Here is a 27,380-nt window from a genome sequence, read left to right on the forward strand (position 1 = left end):
GAGATGGAGAAAAGAGTAATCAGTAATTCATACAGAGGCATCAAACACCTAGGCTTTAAAGTCTATAAAAAATTTAAAGTCAGGCATATCTGGATAATGATAAGCATCATAATGAAGGTAATAGAAAGTACAGGTTTTATTCATAATCCTTTTTAATACTAGAAGGTTGGCTTGAATACCATTAATAGATCTGAGACTATTTGACCACAGAAATAAGATTGTATTTAAGCTAGCTCTTTTCTGATCTCAGGTTAGCACTGTTACAACAGTTTATTGAATAGTTTGGTTATAAGTTTGTTCAAATGTTTATTTCAAACTTTCTGTCAAAGAAGAATCTTTATAAAAAAAGTTAAGGCAAAGATTTCCTCTTTGTTCAGATTTTTTACATGGGCAGGGGGATAATGTGGTTGGATAATCATTGTTAGACTAGATTAATAATGAGAACAATGACTGATGAAATGTGGTTAAATTCCTTGCAAGACCAAGGAAAGGACATTAGGTGTCTCCCAAAATTGACAGTTAGGTGGTCTTCCCTCAAGAAATTCACCAAAGTCTAACAGAAAAATGTTCAAGCCCTTGGTCGTAAATATTTAGTAGTACCCAAAAGGCTCTGTGAATTATATAGAGCTAAAGATATTGTATCTTTAAAAAAAATTAGGAGACAATTTTGTGTCTTTAATTATGAACTGGTATCTAGTAGTAATTTAGTGAGTTTATCTTTGAGAAAATCATCAAGACTTACTTCTATTTAGCAGACTCTATTCACAATTATCAACCAATATTTGAGCAAAAATAGTTTGCACTAATAATACATATACTCATTAGGAGCCATAGTTGCATGTTTAGTCATTTTGAAAAATATTGGGATATTTTTGTTTTTGTGTTTTATTTTGAGATGGAGTTTCACTCTCGTTGCCCAGGCTGCAGTGCAGTGGCGTGATCTCGGCTCACTGCAACCTCTGCCTCCCAGGTTCAAGCAATTCTCCTGCCTCAGCCTCCCAAGTAGCTGGGATTACAGACATGTGCCACCATGCCTGACTAATTTTTGTATTTCAAGTAGAGACGGGGTTTCATATGTTGGTCAGGTTGGTATCAAACTTCTGACATTGTGATCCACCCTCATCGGCCTCCCAAAGTGCTGGGATTCCAGGGGTGAGCCACTGGACCGGTCCTGAACATTTTCTGTATAGTAAGAAACAGAAGGAGAGCCAAGATAGACTGAATGATATGGAGCATGGAAGGAAGGGTGCATCTGTACCAGCTGAAAGATCTAAGGAAATACAAACCAAATTATGTCAGCCTTTATAAGACAAGTTTTTAATGTTTACCTTAATTCTGAAAATAATAGAAATTAAGGAAGTACTTCAGGGAGGGTGTGGCTACATGATGAGATTTGCCTTTGGAAGAGGCCACTTTAGCTACTGTGTTTAAAAGAGAGTTCTAGTTGTTCTGGGTAGGTGAGCAGTGAACTCTGGGAGACAGGTTAGTTGGCTGTTACAATACCAGAAGCCTCAACTAGGATGGGGAAAACACAGATGGGAAAACATGGACAAATTATAGAGATATCAAAGAGTAAGAACATAAAGGAACTTGACAATCAATTGGACATAAAGTTTGAGGAACAGGCATTGTCAAGGATGACTCCTTTTCTGACTTACCCCACAGGCTGAATAATGTTACCTTTCAGTTTCTTCCAGAATGAAACTTTATTAAAGACAGATACAGCTTTCTATTAGCACAAAGACTTGAGATGAGCTGTCGACAGTTTAGCTTCTGAACTCATCAAAAGATCTCAAATCCCACCAGTAATTGTACTTTATTTTATCCTTTCATCTTTTAGAAACTCCAAGAATGACTCTGAAAACCTGTGGGTCTCCGTATTTTCTCATTGACTGTCTTCTGTCTATTGAGCTTTATCTTGAGAGACTTTATTTTCTTATCTTCCTTAGTCTAAATCTAATGTGGGATCAGCTTCAAAAATTGGGTCCCAAATAAATCTGTGACTACATTTCCCATTACTTTCTTCTCAAGTGGGCCATTTTCTCCCTTCCCCTCCCTTTCTTTCCTTCCTTTCTCTCTCTCTCTCTCTCTCTCTCTCTCTCTGTCTCTCTCTCTCTCTCTCTGTCTCTCTCTCTCTCTGTCTCTCGCTCTCTCTCTCTGTCTCTCTGTCTGTCTCTCTCTCTCTCTCTCTCTCTCTCTCTCTCTCTCTCTCTCCTTCCTTCTTTCTTTCACTTTTGTTGTCCAGGCTGCAGTGCAGTGCTGGGATCTCTGTTCCCTGCAACCTCTGCCTCCCAGTTCCACCGATTCTATGGCCTCAGCCTCCGAAGTAGCTGGGATTAGAGGCGCCTGCCACCCTGCCCAGCTAATTTTTTGAGACAAACACTGTATGTAGCTCCTTGGTTCACGCTTTCATGAGAGGATGTAGACATAATTTGCCAGCCTTATCATTCTATGTGTCCTGAAACACTAAGCTATTCTTAATTTATATATTGCCCACATGAGCTATTTGCTATAAGCAGCTTAGAGCAAATAGTTTGAAAATAATTTTCATTACAAAACTCCAAATTGAGAGCTATTTTCTCTCATTCCTTTGTAGATAGTATCCCACTATCTTTTGAGTTCCCCTGTTGCTATTGAGAATCCCCTTGTTTGTTGAATTGTCATTCTTCTTTTGGTGATGTGTCTTGGCTCTCTAGCTGCTTATAAAATCTTTCCTTTTTTCTCATTATAATATTTATATTTTGCTACCTGAAGTTGTTGTATCTTCTATGTTGTATCTGTCTTTCATCAGTCCATGGGGAAGAAATCCTCAAAAATTTTCTGTTTTCTCTAACCCAGTCTTTTTTTTTTTTTTTTTTTTTTTTTTGAGACGGAGTTTCACTCTTGTTACCCAGGCTGGAGTGCAATGGCGCGATCTCAGCTCACCACAACCTCCGCCTCCTGGGTTCAGGCAATTCTCCTGCCTCAGCCTCCTGAGTAGCTGGGATTACAGGCACGCGCCACCACGCCCAGCTAGTTTTTTGTATTTTTTTAGTAGAGACGGGGTCTCACCATGTTGACCAGGATGGTCTCGATCTCTTGACCTCATGATCCACCCGCCTCGGCCTCCCAAAGTGCTAGGATTACAGGCTTGAGCCACCGCGCCTGGCCTAACCCAGTCTTTCTACTTCCTACTTTGAAAACTAATTTATATGTTGAACTCTAATAAATGTGTTGAACTATTAATTCTGTCTACCAATTCAATTTCTTTGTTTCTCTGTGCTCTGGTTAACTTCTTTCAATTTGTTTTGTGGTTTACTAGTTGAATTGTGTCTAAACTAATGTTTGACTCATCAAAAAATTATTTTTATATTGTATTTTTAATACCACAAGTTATTTTTGGTTCTCATTTATGTATCTTCCAAAAGAGTTCTTCTTCTTCTTCTTTTTTTTTTTTTTCCTTGAGACAGAATCTCTCACTGTGTCACCCAGGCTGTAGTGCAGTGCTGTGATCTCGGCTCACTGCAGTCTCCGCCTCCTGGGTTCAAGCAATTCTCTTGCCTCAGCCTCCTGAGTAGCTGGGACTATAGGCATGTGCCACCACGCCCAGCTATATTTTTGTGTGTAGTTTTAGTAGAGACGGGGTTTCACCATGTTGGCAAGGATGGTCTCTATCTCCTGACTTCTTGATCCACTGGCCTCAGCCTCCCAAAGTGCTGGGTTTACAGGTGTGAGCCTTTGTGACCAGCTCAAGAATCTTTTAAAAGGAATCATTGCACTTTGCTTATTGTTCAAAGCATCATTTGATAAGATATTCCACCTTGGCCAGGTACGGTGGCTCATGCCTATAATCCTAGCACCTTGGGAAGCTGAGGTGGGCAGATCACCTGAGGTCAGGAGTTTGAGACTAGTCTGACCAATATGGAGAAACCCCATCTCTACTAAAAATACAAAATTAGCCATGCATGGTGGCACATGTCTGTAATCCCAGCTACTCAGAGGCTGAGGCCGGATAATTGCTTGAACTCCGGAGGTGGAGATTTCGGTGAGATTGTGCCATTGTACTCCAGCCTGGGCAACAATAGCAAAACTCCGACTCAAAAAAAGAAAAAAAAAAAGAAAGAAAGAAAAAGATATTCCATCTTGTCTTTATCCTGCATATAATAATTTATGAATATGTAGATTCTGGAGGTTCAAACCTTTTGTTTATTTTTCTTTTAACTGTTATATCCTATTTCTTTTTGTGTGTTTTAATTATTTTCGTTCTGTTATGAGGGTGAACTTAATGGAAAGTGTGAGTCTTCAGTTGAAATTTTTTCTTTCACAGAAGACATGAATTTTTTTTTTTTTTTTTTTTTTTGAGACGGAGTTTCGCTCTTGTTGCCCAGGCTGGAGTGCAATGGCGCGATCTCGGCTCACCGCAACCTCCGCCTCCTGGGTTCAGGCAATTCTCCTGCCTCAGCCTCCTGAGTAGCTGGGATTACAGGCACGTGCCACCATGCCCAGCTAATTTTTTGTATTTTTAGTAGAGACGGGGTTTCACCGTGTTGACCAGGATGGTCTCGATCTCTTGACCTCGTGATCCACCCGCCTCGGCCTCCCAAAGTGCTGGGATTACAGGCTTGAGCCACCGCGCCCGGCCATGAATTTTTTATTGATAGAGAGAAAGGAAGACACTATAAACCAGGAATCAATTTAATTTAATCTTTCCCATTTTTTGGTTTTGCAGTTATGGCAAACAGTACGTGCTCAAGGAAGATTAACTCAATAAAATAATAACTTACCTAGAAATCACCAGTGGATTTCTCATGGCTAGTAATCTTTACTACCACAGTGGATTGCTTATATATAAGCTAGTAGTCTATAGTAGCACAGTGGACACCTATTCTTAGGAATTCAGGTTATTTCTTTACCCCCAGAGGAAGGTAAAAAAATGTTTTGTTTTTATTTTTTAATTGTTCTTCTTTATAAGCAGGTACATTTTTTTTTTATCACACTCACCAGTCACTAGGGTGTGTCTGTGCCCCTACCAATACCCAGGGTATCACTCTTAGTTAGCTCACCCATTCTTTGTAAGTTTAACGATTAAACCCTCTTACATTGAGCAGTTTATATTCCACGAAGCTCTCAATTCTCAGAACAAGTGTTTGTCTCTATGATTGCACCAGTTTCTATATTCCCATTTGTCTTCCTTGATAGTTTTAGCTAATATATTGAGTATGTGTGTTAGCATGTTGAGTTTTTCCTGACTGTCTTATGATTTCAACAGTGCAGTTGAAAATTATAATTTATCATGCTTCAGTTTTGTGGCAATAAAGGGCTTTTTAAAATATACTTTATGATTAGTCTTAGTTCAAGAAATGAGAAATCCCAGAACTGGAAAATTTAACTCTCTGAGAAATTTAATCAGAGGTCTTGTGCTGATTTACTTGAAAACAAAGAGCTAGACTTCATTATATCAATATTTTTATCAAAAGAGAAAAATATTATTAAATATATAATGATTTGTTTTTTCCTCCATAAGCTTATGATTAGTTTGCCAGAGCATTCTGCAACAACCAGATGTAGGAATTAATGACTGATAAACAAAAAACGAGTATTCTTTTAGACATGAAGATTGTAATTAGAATGTCCAATCTGGAGGGGAGAAAAATGGTAAAAATAAAAAATTCTAATTATGATTGCCTGAGTATATATTTAAATACATACTCCTCAACATAAACATATTTGACTTTTTTAGCTTAGTTCACATACTCTTAAAATTTTAGATTGTATAGTTCATGAATTTATTCATGAATTCATTAAAAATGTTAATGTTAAAGGCAATGTTGTATACAACTGGGGAGAGGGGCCAAAAAGACAAATCAGCAAGAAGCCTGCCCTCAAAACGCATGTGTGAAAGTAGTTATATACCAGCAAAGTCATGATCACATTAGGTAAAAAGAGATCGACCAGGTACAGTTCTATTGAGTTAGGCAGGTGGAGAAACTCTTTCCAGCTGGGATATACAAGAGACATTATTATTTTTTGTAGTTAAAGGGATGACTTTCTTGATCAGCTGGCCTATTATGAATGAGATTCAGGCAAGTGGAGATGGGGCTAGGGTATGAAATCTAAACAGTTTCCCTACAGTGTGGAAAGAGAAGGACATATCTGGAAACCTGAAAACATATTTATATGGTTTAAGTATAAAGTATTTGGTTAAAAATATTGAGAAATAAGGTTGGGAAAATTACTGTGGCTACATTCATGCTATATGAAAAAGCAGGCTAAAAAATTTAGACCTCACATTCTGGGTGGCTAGAAGCTATTGAATACCTTGGGGCAAGTGAAGGTCATGATTCAAAGCTCTCTAGTCAGAAAAATAACCTGGCAGCAAATAAATCAATTGCTTAGAAGAGGAAATGCTGGATGCTATTGTAATATTAAAGCTAGAAGGAGATTTGAGAGAGCATGAACTATAGACTTGACAAAGACTAAATAGATATTTATAGCTTTTATTTGTCTGTGCTCTACAATTTAAGAGTGGAATATATTCTCTAGGCCATGTGACTAAGACTCTATCAGAAATGAATAAAAGAATTTGGAGCATCAGAGACAACTCTTTTAACTTTCACTCCCCACCAAATGCAAACAAACAAACATGAAAAAAATACTTTGGAGAACATGTATTTTAGGAAAAATAGAAACTTATACTTTATATTTTTGCCAATACTAAGCAATCCATAAAGGATTATTTTTTTTTTGCCAATACTAAGCAATCCATAAAGGTAAATTGCATAAAGGATTAAATTCTTAGATTGGCAAAGTATTCTTCAGTCCTACATAGGGTTGCATAAATACACATTATCTAATATATTATATTATTTATAACAATCCTATATATTATCTATAATTTGCCCATTTTACATGTAAGAAAAGAGACTAAACCACATTTAAATGACTTGATTAATGACAAAAGTAGACACTTAACCTGAACAGCAACCCAAATCTTCTTATTACATCAATAAAGCCTCTCAGCAACCAGTTAACTCCAGAGAGTGAAAGAAGGGGAAAAAGGAATAAAGATTCTGAGTGAGGGAAATAAATATGTATAATACGAGGCAGGTTAAATTTTAAGGAGGTAGTATATTACTTTTGTCTCAAAAAATGAGACAAGGCTGGCCGTGGTGGTTCACACCTGTAATCCCAGCACTTTGGGAGGCTGAAGTGGGCACATCACGAGGTCAGGAGTTTGAGACCAGCCTTTCACCAACATAGTGAAACCCCATCTCTACTAAAAATACAAAAATTAGCTGGGCATGGTGGTGTGTGCCTGTAGTTCCAGCTACTCGGGAGGCTGAGGCAAGAGAATCACTTGCACCCAGGAGGCAAAGGCTGCAATGAGTCCTAATCCTGCCACTGCACTCCAGCCTGGCCACAGAGTGAGACTCCATCTCAAAAAAAAAAAAAAAAAAAGAAAAAAGAAAAAAAAGGACAAAATTGGTTGAGGATAACTAAATATACGAAGGAATTTGAAGTTTAAGATTGAGAAATAAAATAAGTTCACATATGAAATTCACGAACTTACCTGCCAATTAATCATGAAAAGTAGTTTGCAGAGTAAGAGGGTTCTTGATTTGAAGAGAACTGGAAACACGAGTAATATTTTCTAAGGCAACTGTGATTAATTTAGAAATACTAAAAGAGTTTTTTGAACAGCAAGGTAGGCTCAGTTGAGACTCTAGCATGGCAATGTAAACTGGAAGCCTGCCATTCAAATACTACACTTTACGGTGGACTCAGAACTGCCAGGCCACCACATCTTGTTTTGCTGTCTTATAGTTTGAACTAGTTGGATTACTTTACAGATCTGGAGTTTCCACTTTCACATTAAAAAATCTAGCTTTGTGGCTTCTTTTGAAAAGAATAAAAAGGGAAGATACAGCAATTTGCCTAGAGCTAAGTAGTAGCTGCTCAGAAGCTTTGATTGGAATCACCAACCTTGAGCAATAACAGAACCTTAGGCCTCTCCCCAAAACTACTGAATTAGAATCTTTATTTTAACCATCTCCAGGTGTCTTGTAAGTTTGAGAAATAGTGGATTAGAGAAGTCTACAAGTATAGAATGCTAGAACATATTAAAGTTTTGTAAAATAAAACCAAATGAAGGTAGTCAAATGCTATAAATTGGGCACTAAACTGGCCTACTTTATATGTTAATATTTCTTAAAAGATTTTTTGCATTCGTCATTTATAACACTTTTTTTCTTGAAAATGTGTAATTTTTAAGTGCAATTTGGAATGTGCAATTATATGTTCAACTCTGGTGATTCTCTTAGGGAAGTTGAATTGTTTTGTTTTAGTAACAAATTGGCACTTAAAACATAAAATAGCCCGTTTGTTGATGACCTACAAATACTTTCTCCTGACTAGAAAGATGTGCTACCAACTGGAGCTATTACTCTAATTTGAATTTTGGTCACCTTGGCTGATAAGACTGTTGCCTGTGTTTGCTCCTAAGCGTTTACTAGGGTACCATTGACTGTTACTGTAATTTCAGTGCTAATTGTTGCTTCAGGTTTTCAAATAGCTCAGCAGTAAGACATTAATGATTATTCATGCCTTAAGGTCTGATAAGGGAATGAGATTACAGTCTTGTACGATTTTAGCTAAAAAATTAAAGTGTAAGTTAAATTTTCCCTTAGATAGAAAATAACTACTTGGGGAGCCAATACAATGAAAAACTTCATTCACTTTTAAATCTTCTTTTTCCTGTTTTATAGATATTCAGAGTATCAGAGGGCTAGCAGTGGATTGGGTGTCACGTAATTTATACTGGATTAGCTCAGAATTTGATGAAACGCAAATTAATGTGGCAAGGCTAGATGGCTCTTTGAAAACCTCAATTATCCATGGAATCGATAAGCCACAGTGTCTTGCAGCTCACCCAGTCAGGGGGTAAAGTATGATTATTTTTTTAAGTTTTTCCAAAATTTCATACATCTTTGCTCTTTGCTCTGATTTTATATAAAACATTGCTTAAATCAGAAGACACATATATAATAGCCATAGAGTCAAAAAAAATTGAATATGGACACTATAAAAGAGATTCCTGGATAGAGTTTTGTTATCTGGAGATTTTCTATATATCCTACACCAACATATGTATCTGTGACATATGTAAGATTTCATTAATTTATGTTTCTAAGAAATCACAGTTCTGAATAAAAAGAGATGTAAGAGAAAGTGGTTGATTTCATTTTGAAAGCCAGTGGTTAATAATGTATGTATATGCATGTTGGTATCATGGTATCAGTTTCTCCAGTCTTTTGGTTAGGCATCTTGTACCCTTAAGGGAGCTTGCATAGGGCTAAAAGAGATTCTTTCTAGTGCTTTCAATAGGAATAGTAGAAGTGAGTTTGTAACCCTCTATGGCATCTGATTTCTTCACAGCCAAGAGGATTTTATCTTGATGAATTACTTAAAAAGGAAAATAATTTACTGTAGTCTTAGCTAAATATTCAGTCTTGAATGTAGCAGAAAAAGGAAATGAGATATTTTTTCTTCACTGACAGGAAAAAGCAAGAGTGATGCTTTATTCTCAGGCAAATATGTAGGTTATTGCCAGCAAATGGCTGAACATTTTTGGATTTTTCTTAAGAGAAATAATCCTGAGTCAAGAACATAGTCTGATGTTAACTTTGTTTTTAGTGTATATTTCTACTCAGTGAGTGGGTATACATCTAATATTTTCAATCCATATCTCTTTTGAATTAAGAAAACTCTACTGGACCGATGGAAACACAATTAACATGGCCAATATGGATGGCAGTAATAGCAAGATTCTGTTTCAGAATCAGAAGGAGCCGGTTGGTAAGTATTATTTTTAATAATTACCAAGTTTTCATTGTGACAAACCTGTACTTGTACGATATACCTTTGATCTAGATCGTGAAAGGACATTTCTGAACCTTAATCACTTTTTCCTCATATTTTCTTGCATATCTTTGAGAAGCAAAAATTGTTACAAGGCCTATTTGTCATTTCAAAATACCTTTTAAAAATTAATAAAACCCAATTTTGATATTATTATAATAAAGATCCAAATGATAGGATATATAACAGAAAAATCATCATTTTGCTTCAATCAAATGTTAGATATTTTTTGAGTCTGGAGAAAAGAATCAACATATCATAAAGCTTTTTGGCAATTTTGTCTTAGTTTTAGAAATTTAGGGCTGCTTGAAGTAGCACATTTTTAATAGTGATAATTCAATAAAGCTGTAGTATCACTATGATCTGCCATAAATAATTCTGTTCATGTGGTCTGTATAATAAACCTCTGATATAAAATGATACTCTTAACAGCTCTTTTCTTTAGACTGTTTGTTCTAAGATTTTTACATAATTGAAATTCAGGGTTGTATTAGAAATTAAAGGCAAATTGAAATGCTAATACTTCTATGTGGAAGATGATGGAACAAAAGAAACAAGGGTTTCTACAAGATTAGGACCCATTCAAAGGATTTAATTCGGACTAAAGCAATTCAGTTGGTACTTATCTAGAATTGTTCAGAATATGTAATACTAAAAAATGAATATGATAAAATAGCATAAGCAAATCAAGTACTTACATTGTAATTGGTAGTCATAGTTTACACCAAAATGTTAATTTATATGCTTATTTCCATAATGTTTTTTTTTCTAATACAAAATATCCAGTTTCCATTTGAAAAAGGCCTAACAGCTTATAATTTAAAAAAATTTTTGAGAAGTATCAGTGTTACCTGTTCACAATTTATACTTGGCTCCTCAGATGTTGTGCACCAAGTGATATTTTTAACTGCATAAGGATGATGATTCAACATTCAATAATGTATATAAGGTGTCTACTTTATTCAGCTATTATTATATTTGAAAAGTTTTTAAAAATAGATTTTCAAAATGATACTTCAAAAAAGTTTGATTTGTACAAAACATACTATTTTAGCATAACTGACTATACCTTAAATCAGTATTAAATATGGCTATGAGTCAAACATTCATTTATTCAATAAACAAATTTTTATTGAGTATCAGATTTGACACTAGGCCTGTGGATAAAAATTTGACACTGTCCTTTTCCTTAAGGGACAGAGGAACCTAAATTATTTTAGATTCTATTAACTGAGTTTAACTCTATGCCCTTGAGCAAATTACTGTTAGCTTGGTCTGCTTGGTTTTCTTATTCATAGAATCAAGACAAAATGTCTTTTTTTATAAAGTTCTCATGAGAACTGAATGAGAAAAATTTATGAGGCAAAACATCTGGCCCTTAATAATAGAAACTGTCAGTAGTAGCAGTAGTATATGCATTAGATCCGATAGTCTGGAATTCAAATGATCTGATTGTCTGTAGTATTAGGACTGTAAGTGAGTTTAGTGAAGAACAAACACAATAGATTCCATAGAAATGTAGCAGAGGAAATGTATGTAACCATGTGGGCCTCTGAAATGAGCAAATGTTTATACAAATGTGGGGATTTGACTCTGTACTGCTTTGCTGCTCATGCTAAGAGGCAAACAGGTTTAAGGTTAAGTGCCTCCTGGTAACTTTCCACTTTAGCATGCTATTTCTGTTAGGCAGGTACTAAGATTGATAGTCTCCCCAATGTTTAATGAAAAGTTGTGTTGTCCCTGTATAAGTGTAATGCTTTTTTTTTTTTTAACCTTTAAAGTATTTCCAAAATCTGGATGCTCTGCAGCCATTCCCCAGCCTGTGATACACTGCCACACCTCTATCTACCCCAGGCATCCTTATTTTAGATACCCCGAGTAAGAAAATCAGCAGATGAAGTCTTCCCTGCCCCTGTTCTCTGCCATCTCCCTACCATAAACAACGTTAGTAGATACCTAATATCTCCTTTGGTAACATTCACCATTTGAATTTGCCAATGCAAATTAAGTGAATTAAATTGTTCAAAGTCTACGTATAAGAAGAAAAAGAAAATCCAGAAACCCAGAAATTAGGGACAGTATGTATTGCAATTTTCACATACATATAAAACATTCTTTTGGCTGTGTTTCAAGGACAACATGGTTGGGGAAAAACATTATTTGGGAAACCAAACACGCCTGGTATGAATCACTTATTTGATGCTTACTAACTCTGTGACTTTCAACAAATCTCTTACCTTTTCTAAGGCACAGTTGCATTATCTATAAATGGAGATAGTATCTAATTTTGTGGTTATATTTAGAATTAATGGCTCATATGCAATATCTCTTGTTCTAGCAATTCCATACTTAATATACTCTACAGAGTTTCTGTATATGTGTTCAAGAAAGTACAGTAAATGGTATCATAAAACAAATTTTAAAAGAGCCTACATTTTCATTAAAAGAGTAATGAGTAAATAAATGCAACATTTCACTGCTAAATATTATATATACATACAGATGTGTGTGCGTCCACATACATACACAAATATGTACATATATATACACATACATACATGCATATATATGTAGGGAGGCTCAAACATTCCCTTTGAAGGTTTGAGTCTAAGTATGCTGAAATAAATTGATAATAGATTAATAGGAAAAAAAGGCATACAAACACATTAACGTGCACTTGGACACAGGAGTCCTGCGAATATAGAACTCTAAAAAGAGCCATGTGACCAGGTGTGGTGGCTCATGGCTGTAATCCCAGCACTTTGGGAAGCTGAGGAAGGTGGATCACCTGAGGTCAGGAGTTTGAGACCAGCCTGGCCATCATGGTGAAACTCCATCTCTACTAAAAATACATAAAAATACTAGCCCAGCATGGTGGTGGGTGCCTGTAATCCGAGTTACTCAGGAGGCTGAGGCAGGAGAATTGCTTGAACCCGGGAGGTGGAGGTTGCAGTGAGCCAAGATCCAGCCTGGGCAACAACAGCAAAACTCCATCTCATAAATGAATGAATGAATGAATGAATGAATAAATGAGAGAGAGAGATGTGACTGAAGTTTTTATACTGTACAGAAAGGAATAGAAACTTGGAACATGGCAGTAGGTTATAGAACGAAAGGGGAGAAAATACGTGGCAAGCAAAGGTTATCTTTTTGCAGGTGAAACCTCACAGGTGGCAGCCCTTAAAAAGAATAAATGGGAGCCTGTGGTAAAAGTTTCTCTGTCAGACCTGTAATAATGTCAGATGTTTAGTTTCCTTTTCCTGTGAGTTAAGTTTTTCCTGTCTCCAGATAATGCAGATAAGAAGGCCTCAGAGAAATCTCTTACATCTGTGTTTTACTTCACTAATGTAGATTTTCTCAATGGATGCAAGTCTTCCCTACAAAGGACAGCTTTTCAGAACTATTCCTGTGTCTACAGCCCCTCTGAGTAGTCATTTCAACATAGGCCAAAGAAGTATGTTTTGGAGTGGCAATTTTCGTTTCCTTCACATACGTCTCAAAACCATTGAGAAAAGTTAGTAGCAGAATGTTGCTTATGTGCTTATAGTATGATACCATTTGTGTAATTTCAAGGTGAAACACAAAATATTAATATATGTTGTTTCTGGATATACTTATTTGAAAACTATAGACATAAGTGAACTGGAAATCAACATACCAATTTTATAATAGCAGTTGATTTGGGGAAGGATCAATAATGACATCTGAAAGAGAATTTTCATCTTTGTCAAAGGTAATTTTAACAGTATTAGTAAAACTTAGTTTATGTTTAATGAAAGGATTCAAATTAAGTATAAGGAAATATTAGTAATGTTCAATTCTGGGTAGTGAATTCCTGAGCTTATTTTCACCTTCTTTCCTGAGTTGGATCTGGCTCCTCAAAATGTTACCAAACGACCTGTTATTTAGACACAGCTGACTTTCTTCTTCATGGTGATAAAGAACACTAAACTGGCCAAGTCTTTGTAGTATCTAAGAGAGAAAAGGGCAAAGTTGAAATTGTAACTGAGATTTTAAAGTCTGGTTTAAGGCAAATCTTTCAAATGACGGTGTGGTTACAATTGAGTAAGGATCATTATATAAAAATTTCAGACTGGTTAGAACAGCAAAAAGATTCTGAGGGGAAGTGGTTTGAAGAGTCTTAAGTTACAAAATGTGGTTTGTTCCTTTCTTTTGCTGAAAAATTTATGAGTCTTTCAGGAAGATCTTGAAATAAACAGTAATCTTAGCTGCAACTTTTATCTTCCTTGGAAATAATTTCTTGGACTAGTCATGTTATGCCATTGAAAACAGTGAAATACTCAAGCCATGTTAGCATAGACAATAAGTTATGCTTATGGTTTTGATTCTCATTTATAAAATTAAGCCTTTGTTTCAGGGATTTTTTTTCAACCCCTTTAAAACACATTGAACACCTTCTTTGTAAAAAATGTATACACTAATGTGTTCTTTCACCAGCTGACTCTGAAAAACTGACCCCAGATAGTCAGAGTTCTACCAGAGAAAGCAAGCCAATTTTGTGTGTATATGTATGTATATACAGTAAGTCACCACTTAACATCATCAGCATGTTCTTGGAAACTGTGACTTTAAAGCCAAAAGACATATTAAGAAAAAAATTTCACCACAGGCTCATTAATATAAATAAGAGCTGTTTTGCTAGCATGTATCTGGCCACAAAAACATTAACAGATTTCTAAATAAAACCCAAAACAATTGTAATATTAAGCATTGAAATAGATGTGAGCCATACATACATTTAAGAAAGACAAGTAAGATTTTAACCCATTTTTGGTGAATCAGTAAGTGATGTTGGTCATAGTTGTTGTGGGCTAAACCAAGAGATAAATGTTTGCCAAGTGAATATTGTAAAGAACACCTCGTATTGCCATGTAGTTTAAAATGAAACAATAACAATTGGCAGGCTTGCTGAGTACTTTCATATTACATCATTTATTGTTGTGGATTTGTGTGATTATTGTGTACTTTACAAACTTTGACAATAATTCACATTTATTCATTTATTCATTTTTTAACCTATTTATTCCAGTTTATTCCTGGAATAATAACCTATTTATTCCTATTTGAGCCCATCCTGACAGCTTAGAGAACAAGGTGGGAACCAACCCTGGAGAAGACACTTTTTAATCACAGGGCACACTCATATATACACACACCTTCACTTATATTGGGACAATCTTTTTCTAAGTGACACATATGATAATGCACAATGTGGAATGCATGTGATATTTTGATACATGCATACAATGTGTAAAGATTAAATCGAGGAAATTGAGATATCCATTGCCACAAATGTGTCACTTCTCTTTGCATTGGGAACATTTCTTCTCTTCTAGCTATTGCAAACTAGACAATACATTATTGTTAACCATAGTCACTCTACTCTACTATCTAATAGTAGATCTTATTCTTTCTAACTGTACTTTTTTACACATTGATCAAACTTGATTCATCTCCCTCCTCCTCTGTACCTTCTCCAGCCTCTTGTAACCACCAATCAACTCTCCACTCGCATGACATTTACTATTATAGCATCCATATATGCAGGAGAACATGTGGTATTTGTCTTTCTGTGTCTCACCTATTTCTCTTAACCTAATGACCTGGTGCTCCATACATGTTGTTGCAAATAACAGAATTTATTTCTTCTTTATGGCTGAATAATATTCTATTGTATATATGTACGTCATTTTGTTTATCCATCCAGCTAATGATGGACATTTAACATTGATTCCATATCATGCTTATTGTGAATGGTGTTGCAACTGACATGCTGGTGCAGGTATCTCTTTATATACTGAATTTCTTACTTTTGAGTACATACTCAGTAGTGAGATTGCTGAATCACCGGGTAGCTCTATTTTTAGACTTTTGAAGACTCTTCATACCGTTTCCTATAGTGGCTATAAAGTGCTCCCTTAATATACATAGGGGATTGGTTCCAGGACCACCCACATATACCAAAATCCACACATGTTCAGGTTGTGCTGTCAGTCCTGCAGGAGTGTGCACACAAAAAGTTGGCCCTCCAAATATGTGGGTTTTGCATCCTATGAATACCCTATATACTGCTTTGCTAGAATGTCCAGTACTATGTTGAAAAAAAAAGTAGTAATAGAAGCATCCTTGTTTTGTTCCAAAACATAGAGGAAAAGCTCTCAATTTTTCTCCACTCAGTACAATGTTAGCGTTGGATTTACTATATATGCTCTTTATTGTTTTGAGATCTGATTCTTTTATACCCAATATACTGAGAAGATTTTTTTTTATCATGAAGTGATGTTGAATTTTTTAAAAAGCTTTTCATCTAAGAAAATGATTTTTTTTTGTCCTTCATTCTGTTAATGTGATATATCAAATTTATTTATTTGGATAGGTTGAACCATCCTTGTATCACTGGAATGATTTCCACTTGATTGTGGTGAATAATCTTTTTAATATGTTGTTGAATTTGGTTTGCTAGTATTTTGTTGAAGATTTTTGCATCTATGTTATTGGGGATATAGTTTTCCTAGGTTTTGTCATGTCTTTGTCTGGTTTTAACATCAGGGAAATACTGGCCTCTTAGAATGACTTTGAAAGTATATTCTCCTCTTCAATTTTTTGAAATACTTTGAGTAGAATTGGCATTAGTTCTTATTTAAATGTGTGGTGTAATTTACTAGTGAAACCGTCAGGTCCTGGAGTTTTCTTTGATGGAGTACATTTTATTCTCATTTATTCTCGTTACTCATTACTGGTCTGTTTGGCTCTTCTATTTCTTCATGGTTCAGTTGTGGTAGGTTGTATGTGTTCAGAAATTTACCCATTTTTTTCTAGGTTTTCCAATTTGTTAGTGCTTAGTTGTTCAAAATAGTCCCTAGTTATTCTTTGTATTTATGTGGTATCAGTCATTAGGTCTCCTTTTTTATTTGTTTCTGATTATTTGTCTTTTCTCTTTTTTCCTTTATTAGTGTAGCTAAAGATTTGTCAATTTTGTCTTTTTAAAAAACAGCTTTTTATGTCATGTATCTTTTGTATTATATTTTTAGTCTCAATTTTATTTATTTCTGTTCTAATCTTTATAATTATTTTTCTTTTACTACTTTTGGGATTGGTTTATTCCTGCTTGTCTAGTTCCTTGAGGTGCATCATTAGGTTGTTCATTTGAGACCTGTTAACTTTTTGATGTAGGTGTTCATTGCTGTAAACTTCCCTGCTTTTGCTTTCTAGCATAATTTTTGTATCTTTTGTTTCCAGTTTTTTTTTTTAACATTCTTTTATTTAATTTTAATTTTTATTTTTTTATTTTTATTTTTTTTAATTGCATTTTAGGTTTTGGGGTACATGTGATGAACATGCACGATTGTTGCATAGGTGCACACATGGCAGTGTGGTTTGCTGCCTTCCGTCCCCTCACCTGTATCTGTCATTTCTCCCCATGCTATCTCTTCCCACCTCCCCACCCCCGCCCCTCCCCCATTTCCCCCCAACAGACCCCAGTGTGTAGTGCTCCCCTCCCTGTGTCCATGTGTTCTCATTGTTCAACACCCGCCTATGAGTGAGAATATACGGTGTTTGATTTTCTGCTCTTGTGTCAGTTTGCTGAGAATGATGGTTTCCAGGTTCATCCATGTCCCTACAAAGGACGTGAACTCATCGTTTTTGATGGCTGCATAATATTCCATGGTGTATAGAAATCCCATTTGACCCAGCAATCCCATTACTGGGTATATATCCAAAGGATTATAAATCTTTCTACTACAAGGACACATGCATATGAATGTTCATTGCAGCACTGTTTCCAGTTTTATTTGTTTCATGAAATTTTTAAAATTTCCTTTTTATTTCTTCATAGGTCATTGATTATTCAGGAACATGTTGTTTAATTGTCATGTGTTTGTATTGTTTCCAAAGTTCCTCTTATTTTTGAGTTCCAGTTTTATTCCATTGTGGTCAGAGAAGATACTTGATAATACAATTTTGACTTTTTTGAATTTGTTGAGACTTATTTTGTGGCCTCACACATAGTATATTCAGGAAAATGTTCCATGTGCTGATCAGAAAAATGTATATTCTGGAGCTGTTGGACAAAATACTCTGTAAATGTCAGTTAGGTTCATTTGGCCTAGAATGTAGTTTAATGCCACTTTTTCTTGGTTGATTTTCTGTCTGAATGATCTGTCAATTACTGAGATGATGTGTTGAATTCCTCCACTATTATTGTGTTACAGTCTATCTCTTTCTTTAGATTTATTAATGTTTACTTTATATATTTGGATACATTGGTGTTGGATGCATATATATTCAGAATTGTTGTATGCTACTACTGAATTGACCTCTTTTTCACTGTATGTTGACCTTCTTTGTCTCGTTTTAAGTTTCACTTAAAGTCTGTCTTATCTGACATAAGACTAGTTACTCCGGCTCTGCTTTTGATTTCTATTTACATAGGATATCTATTTACAGAGGATATCTTTTTCCATCTCTTCACTTTCAACTTATGTGTGTCTTTTTGTAGGTGAAATGAGTTTCCCACAGGTAGCGTATAGCTGGATCTTTTAAAAAAAATTCATTCAGCTGCTTTATATCTTTAAATTGGAGCATTTAATTCATATACATTCAATATTATTTTTGATAGGTAAGGAATTACAACTGACATTTTGTTACTTGTTTTTAGAGTATTATGAATTTGTCTTTATATTTCCTTTTAGCAATGAGTTTTAGACCTTCAAATGTTTTCTTTTTGCAGATTAGCTTCTCTCTTTTTTTGACAGATTGAAGAATTCCCTTTAGAATTCTTTGGTAAGATGGATCTAGTGATTGTGAGTTCCCTCAGCTTTTGTTTGTATGAGAAAGACTATATTTCTCTTTCATGTTTGAAGGAAAGCTTTTTGAGTACAATATTCTTGTTCAACAGCTTTTTTCTTCCAGCAATTTAAATATGTCACCTCACTCTCACCAGGCCTATATGGCTTCCATTGAGAAGCCTATTGCCACGTGAATTGGAGCTCGTTTATGTGTTATTTGCTGCTTTTCTCTTGATGCTTTATATCCTTGTTCTGTCCTTAACCTTTGAGAATTTGATTATTATATGCTTTGGGATATTGTTATTTGGGTTGGATCTCTTCGGTGATCTCTGACCTTTCTATAACTAGATGTTTTTATCTTTGTCTAGGTTTGGTAAGTTTTCTGTTATTATTTCTTTGAGTTAGTATTTCTTTTCTAACCCTTGTTCTTTCTCAACTCCCCTCATATGCTAATAATGCTTAGATTTACACTTTTGAGGTTATTCTCTATATCTTGTAGGTATTCTTCATTCCTTTTAATTATTTTTCTTTGTTATCCTTTTACTGTATGTTTTCTGATAGCCTGTCTTTGAGCCTCCTTGTTTTCTTCTGCTTGATCCATTCTGCTGTTGAGAACCTCTGGTGCATTTTTAGTTCAGCAAACTTGTTTCTCATTTCTAAGATTTCTGTTTGATTTGTTATTACTTTAATCTTTGTTTCTTGCTCCCATAAATTTCTAAATTGAGTTTCCATATTACCTGGGAGTTCAGTGAGTTTCTTCAGAGCTACCATTTTGAATTCTTGGTCTGAAAGCTCACAAATTGCTGTCTCATTAGGGTTAGTCGCTGGCTCTGTGTTTTGTCCATCTGAGGAGGTATTGGTTCCCTGTTTGCTGTTGTTTCTTGTGGATGTCTATCTATAACTTTCCATTGAAGGCCTTTACTTGTGTCTGACTCATGTTGGTCTCCTTAGGGTGTGTTTGCGAGTTTCTTTGTAATCACCTGTAAATCCACTTAATCCTGGATTGTTACGTTTTTTTTGGCATTAGTTGGCATCTTAATCCCCAATTTGCCTTGACTCTCACAAGTGTTCAGAACATTTCTGGTCCTGAATAGGAGTGGAGTTCCTAAGGGGAATACCTTAGCTCTGCAGGAGACTGGTGGGGCTTCATGCTTAGACTATTCATTGAGATTGCCTCCTTCAGTACATTGTGGCTGAATAGCTACTCTTATTTGGTGTCTGCTAAGATAAGTAACAGTGTTTCACAGGCTGGAGTTTCTAATCTCACCTCTCCTCTTTGACTCTAGCTGCCATCAGGGGTTTTCTCCCTACAGGCCCTCATGATTCTTCCTGTGGGTCAAGACAATAATAGTTTTCTTAAAAGAGAATCTAAGATGCTGGGGGAGCTGACTGTGTCCCTTGATCTCACTTTTTCCTTGTAGAAACCATGAGTCTAGAAGGAATCATTAATGCATGGTGCCTGGCAGATTGAGGGAGGGGCATTATGAATAGAAAGGCCTATTTCTCTTACTGTTTGCTCAGAGTTTTTTACTTCTCTCTGGCTTCAGGGATCATCTCAGCCTCAGATTTGAGTTTCTGGTTATTGCTGGTGATCATCTTGGCACTGAATAACTATTTTTGGTTTTCTCTTGGGGAGAGTGAAGCCATGTGGCTTCTACTTTGCAATTTTGATGATGTGAGTCTCTTTAACTGGGACAATTTAAACATGCCAATTAACCTCACATGCACATTTTTGGGATGTGAGAGGAAACCAGAGCACTTAGAGAAAACCCACACAGACATGGGGAGAATAAGAAAAGTCCACACAGAGAGTGGCCCCAGGTGGGAATCATTTTTATTTTTGTTAATGTTATACCAAAATGTTCTTCAAGGACCTGCTGTACATATATACATACATGTATGTTATTTGTTGTAAAATTTTGACTTCTGAGATCCTGAAAACTGACTAGGCAAATCTGAAATCCTTGGGCAGGCTATCACTAGAGATATGCTTGACAGTCTCAGGCAGGAGCTGAAGTTGCAGACCACAAGCTGAGTTTCTTTGTCAGGGAGACCTCAATTCTGTTCATAAGGCTTTTCAACTGATTGAATATGGACCATCCAGACGTTTGAAAAAATCTCCCTCACTTAAAGTCACCTGATTACAGATGGTTATCACATCTGCAAAATACTTCCACAGCAACACCCGGGATATTGTTTGATTATATAACTGGGGATCAAAGCCTAGCCCTATTGACACATAAAAGTAATCATCACAAGTTTTGAACACATTTTTTTTTCTGTAGTTTATTCACGAATACATATCCTTGCAAGTGTAGTAGTTGTATATATGTTGGTTCAAACATTGATCTCCATAACTGTTTACCTAAAGTCTAAACAAGAGCTCTATTAAAATGAAGAAAATTAATTCTATAACTGGTTCCTCTTTTTAAAGTCTAAATTCATCAATACATGTGAATTATGATTTTTACTACTAATACTGTACACAGCTACTATGTTAATGTATTATGTTAGACTCCGTTAATGATACAGAAGACTTTATGTAATACTGGCTTTACAATGTTTACATCCTGATGAGAAAAAACTAAACAAAACATAAGAACATGGTAAAGATCCACATGTTGGTTTGTATGCACGTGGGAGTCTTGAACAAAAAAGCTAAAAAAAAAAGGAGTTCCTATAATGTGCCAGTTACTAAGAGACAACATGAATCAAAGTGATATGAACAGATTCCCCATGGAGTTTACAATCTAAAAGGAAGTGCAATGAGACCAAAACTTCCCACTCTAGCCATATTTCCCTTCTTTGATATTTTCCCAATTTTTAAGCTGCTTTCGCCAATATTACAGTTTAACAAATTATTTCTTTGTCCAGAAATTTTTCCCATCTCCTCTTAGTGTAGTTGACTCATTTCTCTAATAAGCCAAGTGTTATTTTCCAAGTACCCTTCCCTGACCTTTATGACCAGGCTGAAGTCTCCTAAATACACTTTTAGGACTGTATTTGACTTTTTAGCTCTGTTATTTACATTTTTAATTTGTCTGTTGAATATATGATTACCTACTGCCTCATAAACTAAAAGGGAAGCACTACAAATCTAGGGACCATATCTATTTTATTTACCATTATATCCCCAACTTACAGCACAGTTTAGGCTTGTAAGTAGATTTTCAATAAATCTTTGTTGAATGAAGTGAAAACTGTTTCCCATCCTATAGCAAGAGTCTCTACAGCATTGACTAAACCTAAGATTTATTGATATGTGTCAGTTAAGTAAAATTAACTTGTGAATGTGTGATATTTAGAAAGAATATTTACACTGGAAGTGAATACTTTGTGACCTGGATATGAATTTATGTTGCATTTCATTTGATATATCTGAGGAGTAAAAAACAGATTAAAGTGATCTCAGATTTATTTTTGTACCATTGTTTTCTCAAAGTATGTTGTACAAATACTATGTGTATGTACCTGGGTTGCTATATAAGTATATGACTAGCTAGGAAGAGAAAGTTGGAAATGATATATTTCTAAGTTGTCTTCTCTATTTATTCGTCTTGCTGTTTCTTCAGCTTCCCCTGTCTAACTCCGTGGTTATTGGGTTCTCATTAGCATCTCAATGACAGATTTCTCATAAAATTAAAGAAAAGGCAAAAATAAATATAGTCATGTTATCTACTTATTGACAAACCTTCTTATCACAGGGAGTAATGATAAAATTTAAAAAATTACAGTAATCGCTCATTTATTTCAACCTTATTAATTGTAATTTTTCATCTATTGCAACAGGCTTCATATGGATTAAACCAGATTAAAAGTACAGAGCATAGTAACTTAAAAAAAAAGTTGAGTATTTTCACTGTGTATGCCTCAACCATTTTCTTAAAATAAATTTAATAGCTTATATTTCTTACTAATTTAGAGAAAATACTGAAGAATTTCAGATTATTGTGTTTCCTATTTTTTAAAAAAATCTTTTTGCTATTTTTTTTAACTTTTATTTTAAGTTCAGGTGTACCTGTGAAGGTCTGTTATATAGGTACACTGGTGTCATGGGAGTTTGTTGTTTGGATTATTTCATCTTCCAGGTATTAAACTTAATATTCAATAGCTATTTTTTTCTGCTCCTCTCCCTCCCTCCTCCCACCTTCCACTCTCAAGTAGACACCAGTGTCTGTTGTTCCCTTCTTTATGTTCATGTGTTCTCATTATTCAGCTTTCACTTATAAATGAGAACATGTTATATTTGGTTTTCTGTTCCTACAGTAGTTTGCTAAAGATAATATTTTGCTATTATTTTTTCTTAATAATTTAGCATTGTGATGCAAATAACTGGATAAAATATTTTTGGGTTTTATATGTAAACTGAAACTACTATTTAATGTAGAATTTAAAGTTGTTTCATAAGGAAATACTTGACATAGGATATTTGAATACTCTAAGGAGTCCATGTCATGGTAATACTACGTACTTTAAAGGATCCTTTTAGAACTATTCCACTGAGTGATTTCTAAAAAGGAACTTTACAGTGCTGTGAATGGATATATGAATGTGTGAAAAAATATATACAAACCTGTTGTTGCTGGCATACATGATCATCATACCATGAACTGCTTAAATACATAAGGACATTAATCACTGCATTATTTACTCACTGTAATTTCATTTACCTATTGCTAGCAATTATTGTAATTATTATTTAACGATGAGTCTGTGTGAGCTCTGGTTCAAACTGACTACAGTACTCCTTAAATTTCAGTGAAGAAAATTAAACAGTTAAGAAGAGCCCCCTCAGTTGAATTTCTTCTCACACATATTGTCAGATTATGCATTTTTTTTCCCCAAAATGTGAGGAGTAAACTATATTCTGTCTGGTAAAGATGGAGAAGCATTAATTAGCTCATAGCAATTATTACCTAACACCCTTTATAGTACCTATATAATCATCATGCAGCCACACCTTTGTGTCTGCAGGTACTTTTATCCTGAGGTCTTTGATACGGTAGAACCATGATCACTCTGGCAATAAAAATAATATAATTATAGCGACTGCTTTTTAAGCACTTGCAATATGTCAGCCACTTGCAAAATGCTTTGCATTAATCGTCTTATAACAATCATCTCTGGAAGAAGTTTTTTTTTTTTTTTTCCTTTATAGATTCAGAAACTGAGTCTTGTTGAAAGAATGACGCTGTCTACAATGAAAACTGTGTTTCAAATCCAAGTTTATTTGCTTCCAAAACCATATTAAATCTTAACCATTATGCTGTGCCCAGAGAGGTTGATTTCTTGGAGTAATTACTTGACCTCAGCACAGATCAGGGAATCAAACTGACAGTTTTCAATTATGGAATGTGGGAAAGAGAAAACCCCTAACAAGCATACTCCTGAGAAACATAGACCCAGTTAGGACACAGCAGTTGACTTTTCTAAGCAGCCGGGAGTATGCAAGGACCAACTTCACCTCTGTGCCAATTGTCCCTCACAATTATTTCTGAATCTTTAAATGTTTTGAAATGGCAATGACACTGTTACACCAGACTTTCTAGTTTGAGGAATTGTTAAGTTTGAGGAATTTTTCTTATATTGTAATTTGCTGACTTCTCGTTTGTTTGCTGTTAAATCCATGTGTGATATACTTAAAATAGAAGTGCATCATAATTATGTGAAAATACTAAATGTGGCATTTTATGAATGTATGTCACTAAAGACTGAGTAATTGCAGCCTTCGGGTCATTTAGGCTAAATAATTTTGTTTCTGTTAAATATAAATCAACATCAGCATTCCAGTTATCCATTGTTGAGGTAAATAATGTCAATTAAGATTTATCGCTCGGCATTGGATATATTAAATGCTTAGAGCAGTCTACATATCATAGGATTTTAGTTTACTACTTACAGTGGTTTCTTTTTTTTTTTTTTTTTTTTGAGATGGAGTTTCCCTCTTGTTACCCAGGCTGGAGTGCAATGGCACGATCTCGGCTCACCGCAACCTCGGCCTCCTGGGCTCAGGCAATTCTCCTGCCTCAGCCTCCTGAGTAGCTGGGATTACAGGCACGCGCCACCATGCCCAGCTAATTCCTTTTGTATTTTTAGTAGAGACGGGGTTTCACCATGTTGACCAGGATGGTCTCGATCCCTTGACCTCGTGATCCACCCGCCTCGGCCTCCCAAAGTGCTGGGATTACAGGCTTGAGCCACCGTGCCCGGCCCTACTTACAGTGGTTTCTAAGTTTAAAATGTCTTTATATTATAAATTTTATTCTTTTTTTTTTTTTTTTTTTTTTTTTTGAGACGGAGTTTCGTTCTTGTTACCCAGGCTGTAGTGCAATGGCGGGATCTTGGCTCACCACAACCTCCGCCTCCTGCGTTCAAGGCAATTCTCCTGCCTCAGCCTCCTGAGTAGCTGGGATTACAGGCACGCGCCACCATGCCCAGCTAATGTTTCGTATTTTTAGTAGAGATGGGGTTTCACCATGTTGACCAGGATGGTCTCGATCTCTTGACCTTGTGATCCGCCCGCCTCGGCCTCCCAAAGTGCTGGGATTACAGCTTTGAGCCACCATGTCAGGCCTTAAATTTTATTCTTTAAGCCTCATATAAAGCAACTTGGCTTGTCAGTCAACATTATCCTTCATGACTATTCTTAGGAATCTTGTATACTATATATTTTTATTTCTTTGGTGTTTCCCATTTATTTTCAATGTAATCTCAATTGAAATTCATTTGTTTACTTATACTTGAAGTATGTCTTCTTGAAATCTACCAAGTATTTTCTATTATTTTATCATTTGAATTCGTACACTATATAAAGTAGATTGTGAATTATATTTGTATATAACATTCATAAGCACATAAAAATAATTTAAGGAACCTTATTTTTTAGAAGTAAAACCTTTTTTAAAAGTCCTAGATGTGTTTCCTTTCTCAATATAATTCATTTCTGTTATTGATAGATGCTTATTATTCAGCACAATCACTTTTATTATGTAGGAAGCACATTCTGTATTTAAGACTGCACATCTCAAAAGAAATGTTACAAATAAGTTACAAAAAAGGCCAGAGGAGTTGACAAACTAATATTATAATTACACATGTGAACACATATACATAATTTAAATATATTACACTTTCCTCTGATTATTCATTTACTCATTTATTCAAATGTGACTAAATTGGGGGATCCAGGAAGGTAATTCTTTTAAAAGGTTATGAAGTATACACTAGGTACTAGACCCTAAAAATAAAATCTGGTACCATCCTCAAGGAGAGCAGAGTTCAGTGAAGGAAAAAGTCACAGATAATTATAAGCCATTTGAGTGAGATTTTTAGTAGAGTTAAATGAAACAAAAATACTCAGTGTTTTTCATGAGTACTATGTTCATCATACCAATAAGATAAGTAGACACTGAAAATAAACAACTAATATTTTGTAAGGAGGAAAAATAGAAAATTATAATCAAATTGATGAAATTTTGAAATTTTGATGGCATCTTGAAGGAAAAATATAATTTTGTTTTTAAAGAAGCAGTAGAAATAGAAGAGGCTTTCCTTATTCTTAGCAGAAAGGAAAAGCAGGAATAAAAGGTGTAAAAGGATGATATATGTACAGAACTGTGATTTTTTTTTCTATATGCATAGCAAATCTAACATAAGGAAATATTTAGCATTATGTTGTCAGGAACTACAATTTAAAAATATTTGAGTGACCCAACCCAGTGCTTTAAAAATATTTATTTCTATTTTTCTTATCAAGCTATACAAGGTAGTTTTGGCAAATCATAAAACTATAGGTATTAAAGTTTTTAAAAATGCTTTAAAAATAAAACAATTAAAAAATAGTTTCTTTGATTTGATTCTGGTTTTTCCTCTGTTTCTGCATGTGTTATTTTCACAAGACACAATTGTTAAAATTTAATATGGTTTTGGAAGCAAATTTGAATTTGAATCCTAGCTTTCATTGTAGACAACTACATTCTTTTGCTCTGCATCAAGGGCTGGGGATATGGATAAACTGTCTCAGATAAAATGAGTTATGTTAGGAAGGATGGAGGAAGTATTGAAATCTTAACTTGTAAGTAAGGGATCAGTTGACTACTTTAGCCCTGTAACTACATATGTCCTTAATTAAGGCAGGGTGAAATGAGAAGGGTAATTTCCTAAAAGAATTTATATCAGGATAAGATAAAGGCAGTATACTCGACTAGTTGTTGAATAATGTGCTTTAAAAAAAATTAGTTAAGGCCAGGCATGGTGGCTCATACCTGTAATCCCAGCCCTTTATGAGGCTGAGACCAGTGGATCACTTCAGGCCAGGAGTTCAAGACCAGCCTGACCAACACGGCAAAAGCTCATCTCTACAAAGGACATTTAATACAAAAAATTAGCAGGGTGATATGGGAGGTTGAAGCAGGAGAATTGCCTGGGAGGCAGAGGTTGCAGTGAGCTGAGATCATGCCACTGCACTCCAGCCTGGGTGACAGAGTGAGATTCTCTCTTGAGAAAATATTAATAATAATTTAAAGGTTTATGTACACATTTTTGTGTAAACATTAGTTTTCATTTTTCTGAGATAAATTCTCAGGAATGCAATGCTGGGGCATATTATATTAGTATGCTTAATTTTATAAGAAACTGTCAAATTGTTTCCTAGAGTGAGTTTACCATTTTATA

General features: G+C 35.1%; 1 protein-coding gene across 4 annotated transcripts in view; it reads left to right on the forward strand.

Moving 5' to 3' along the window:
• LRP1B (LDL receptor related protein 1B) overlaps positions 1–27,380 on the forward strand; it is a 1,884,038-nt gene that overhangs the window by 1,275,736 nt on the left and 580,922 nt on the right. For all 4 annotated transcript variants that reach the window (XM_003921997.4, XM_074399735.1, XM_074399736.1 and 1 more), the window contains 2 exons: positions 8,745–8,919; positions 9,740–9,834. In XM_003921997.4, coding sequence (XP_003922046.1) covers positions 8,745–8,919; positions 9,740–9,834 — 270 coding nt within the window. The remainder of the gene's footprint in view (positions 1–8,744; positions 8,920–9,739; positions 9,835–27,380) is intronic.

Source organism: Saimiri boliviensis, chromosome 5 (genome assembly GCF_048565385.1).
Source record: "Saimiri boliviensis isolate mSaiBol1 chromosome 5, mSaiBol1.pri, whole genome shotgun sequence".
Lineage (NCBI taxonomy): Eukaryota > Metazoa > Chordata > Mammalia > Primates > Cebidae > Saimiri > Saimiri boliviensis.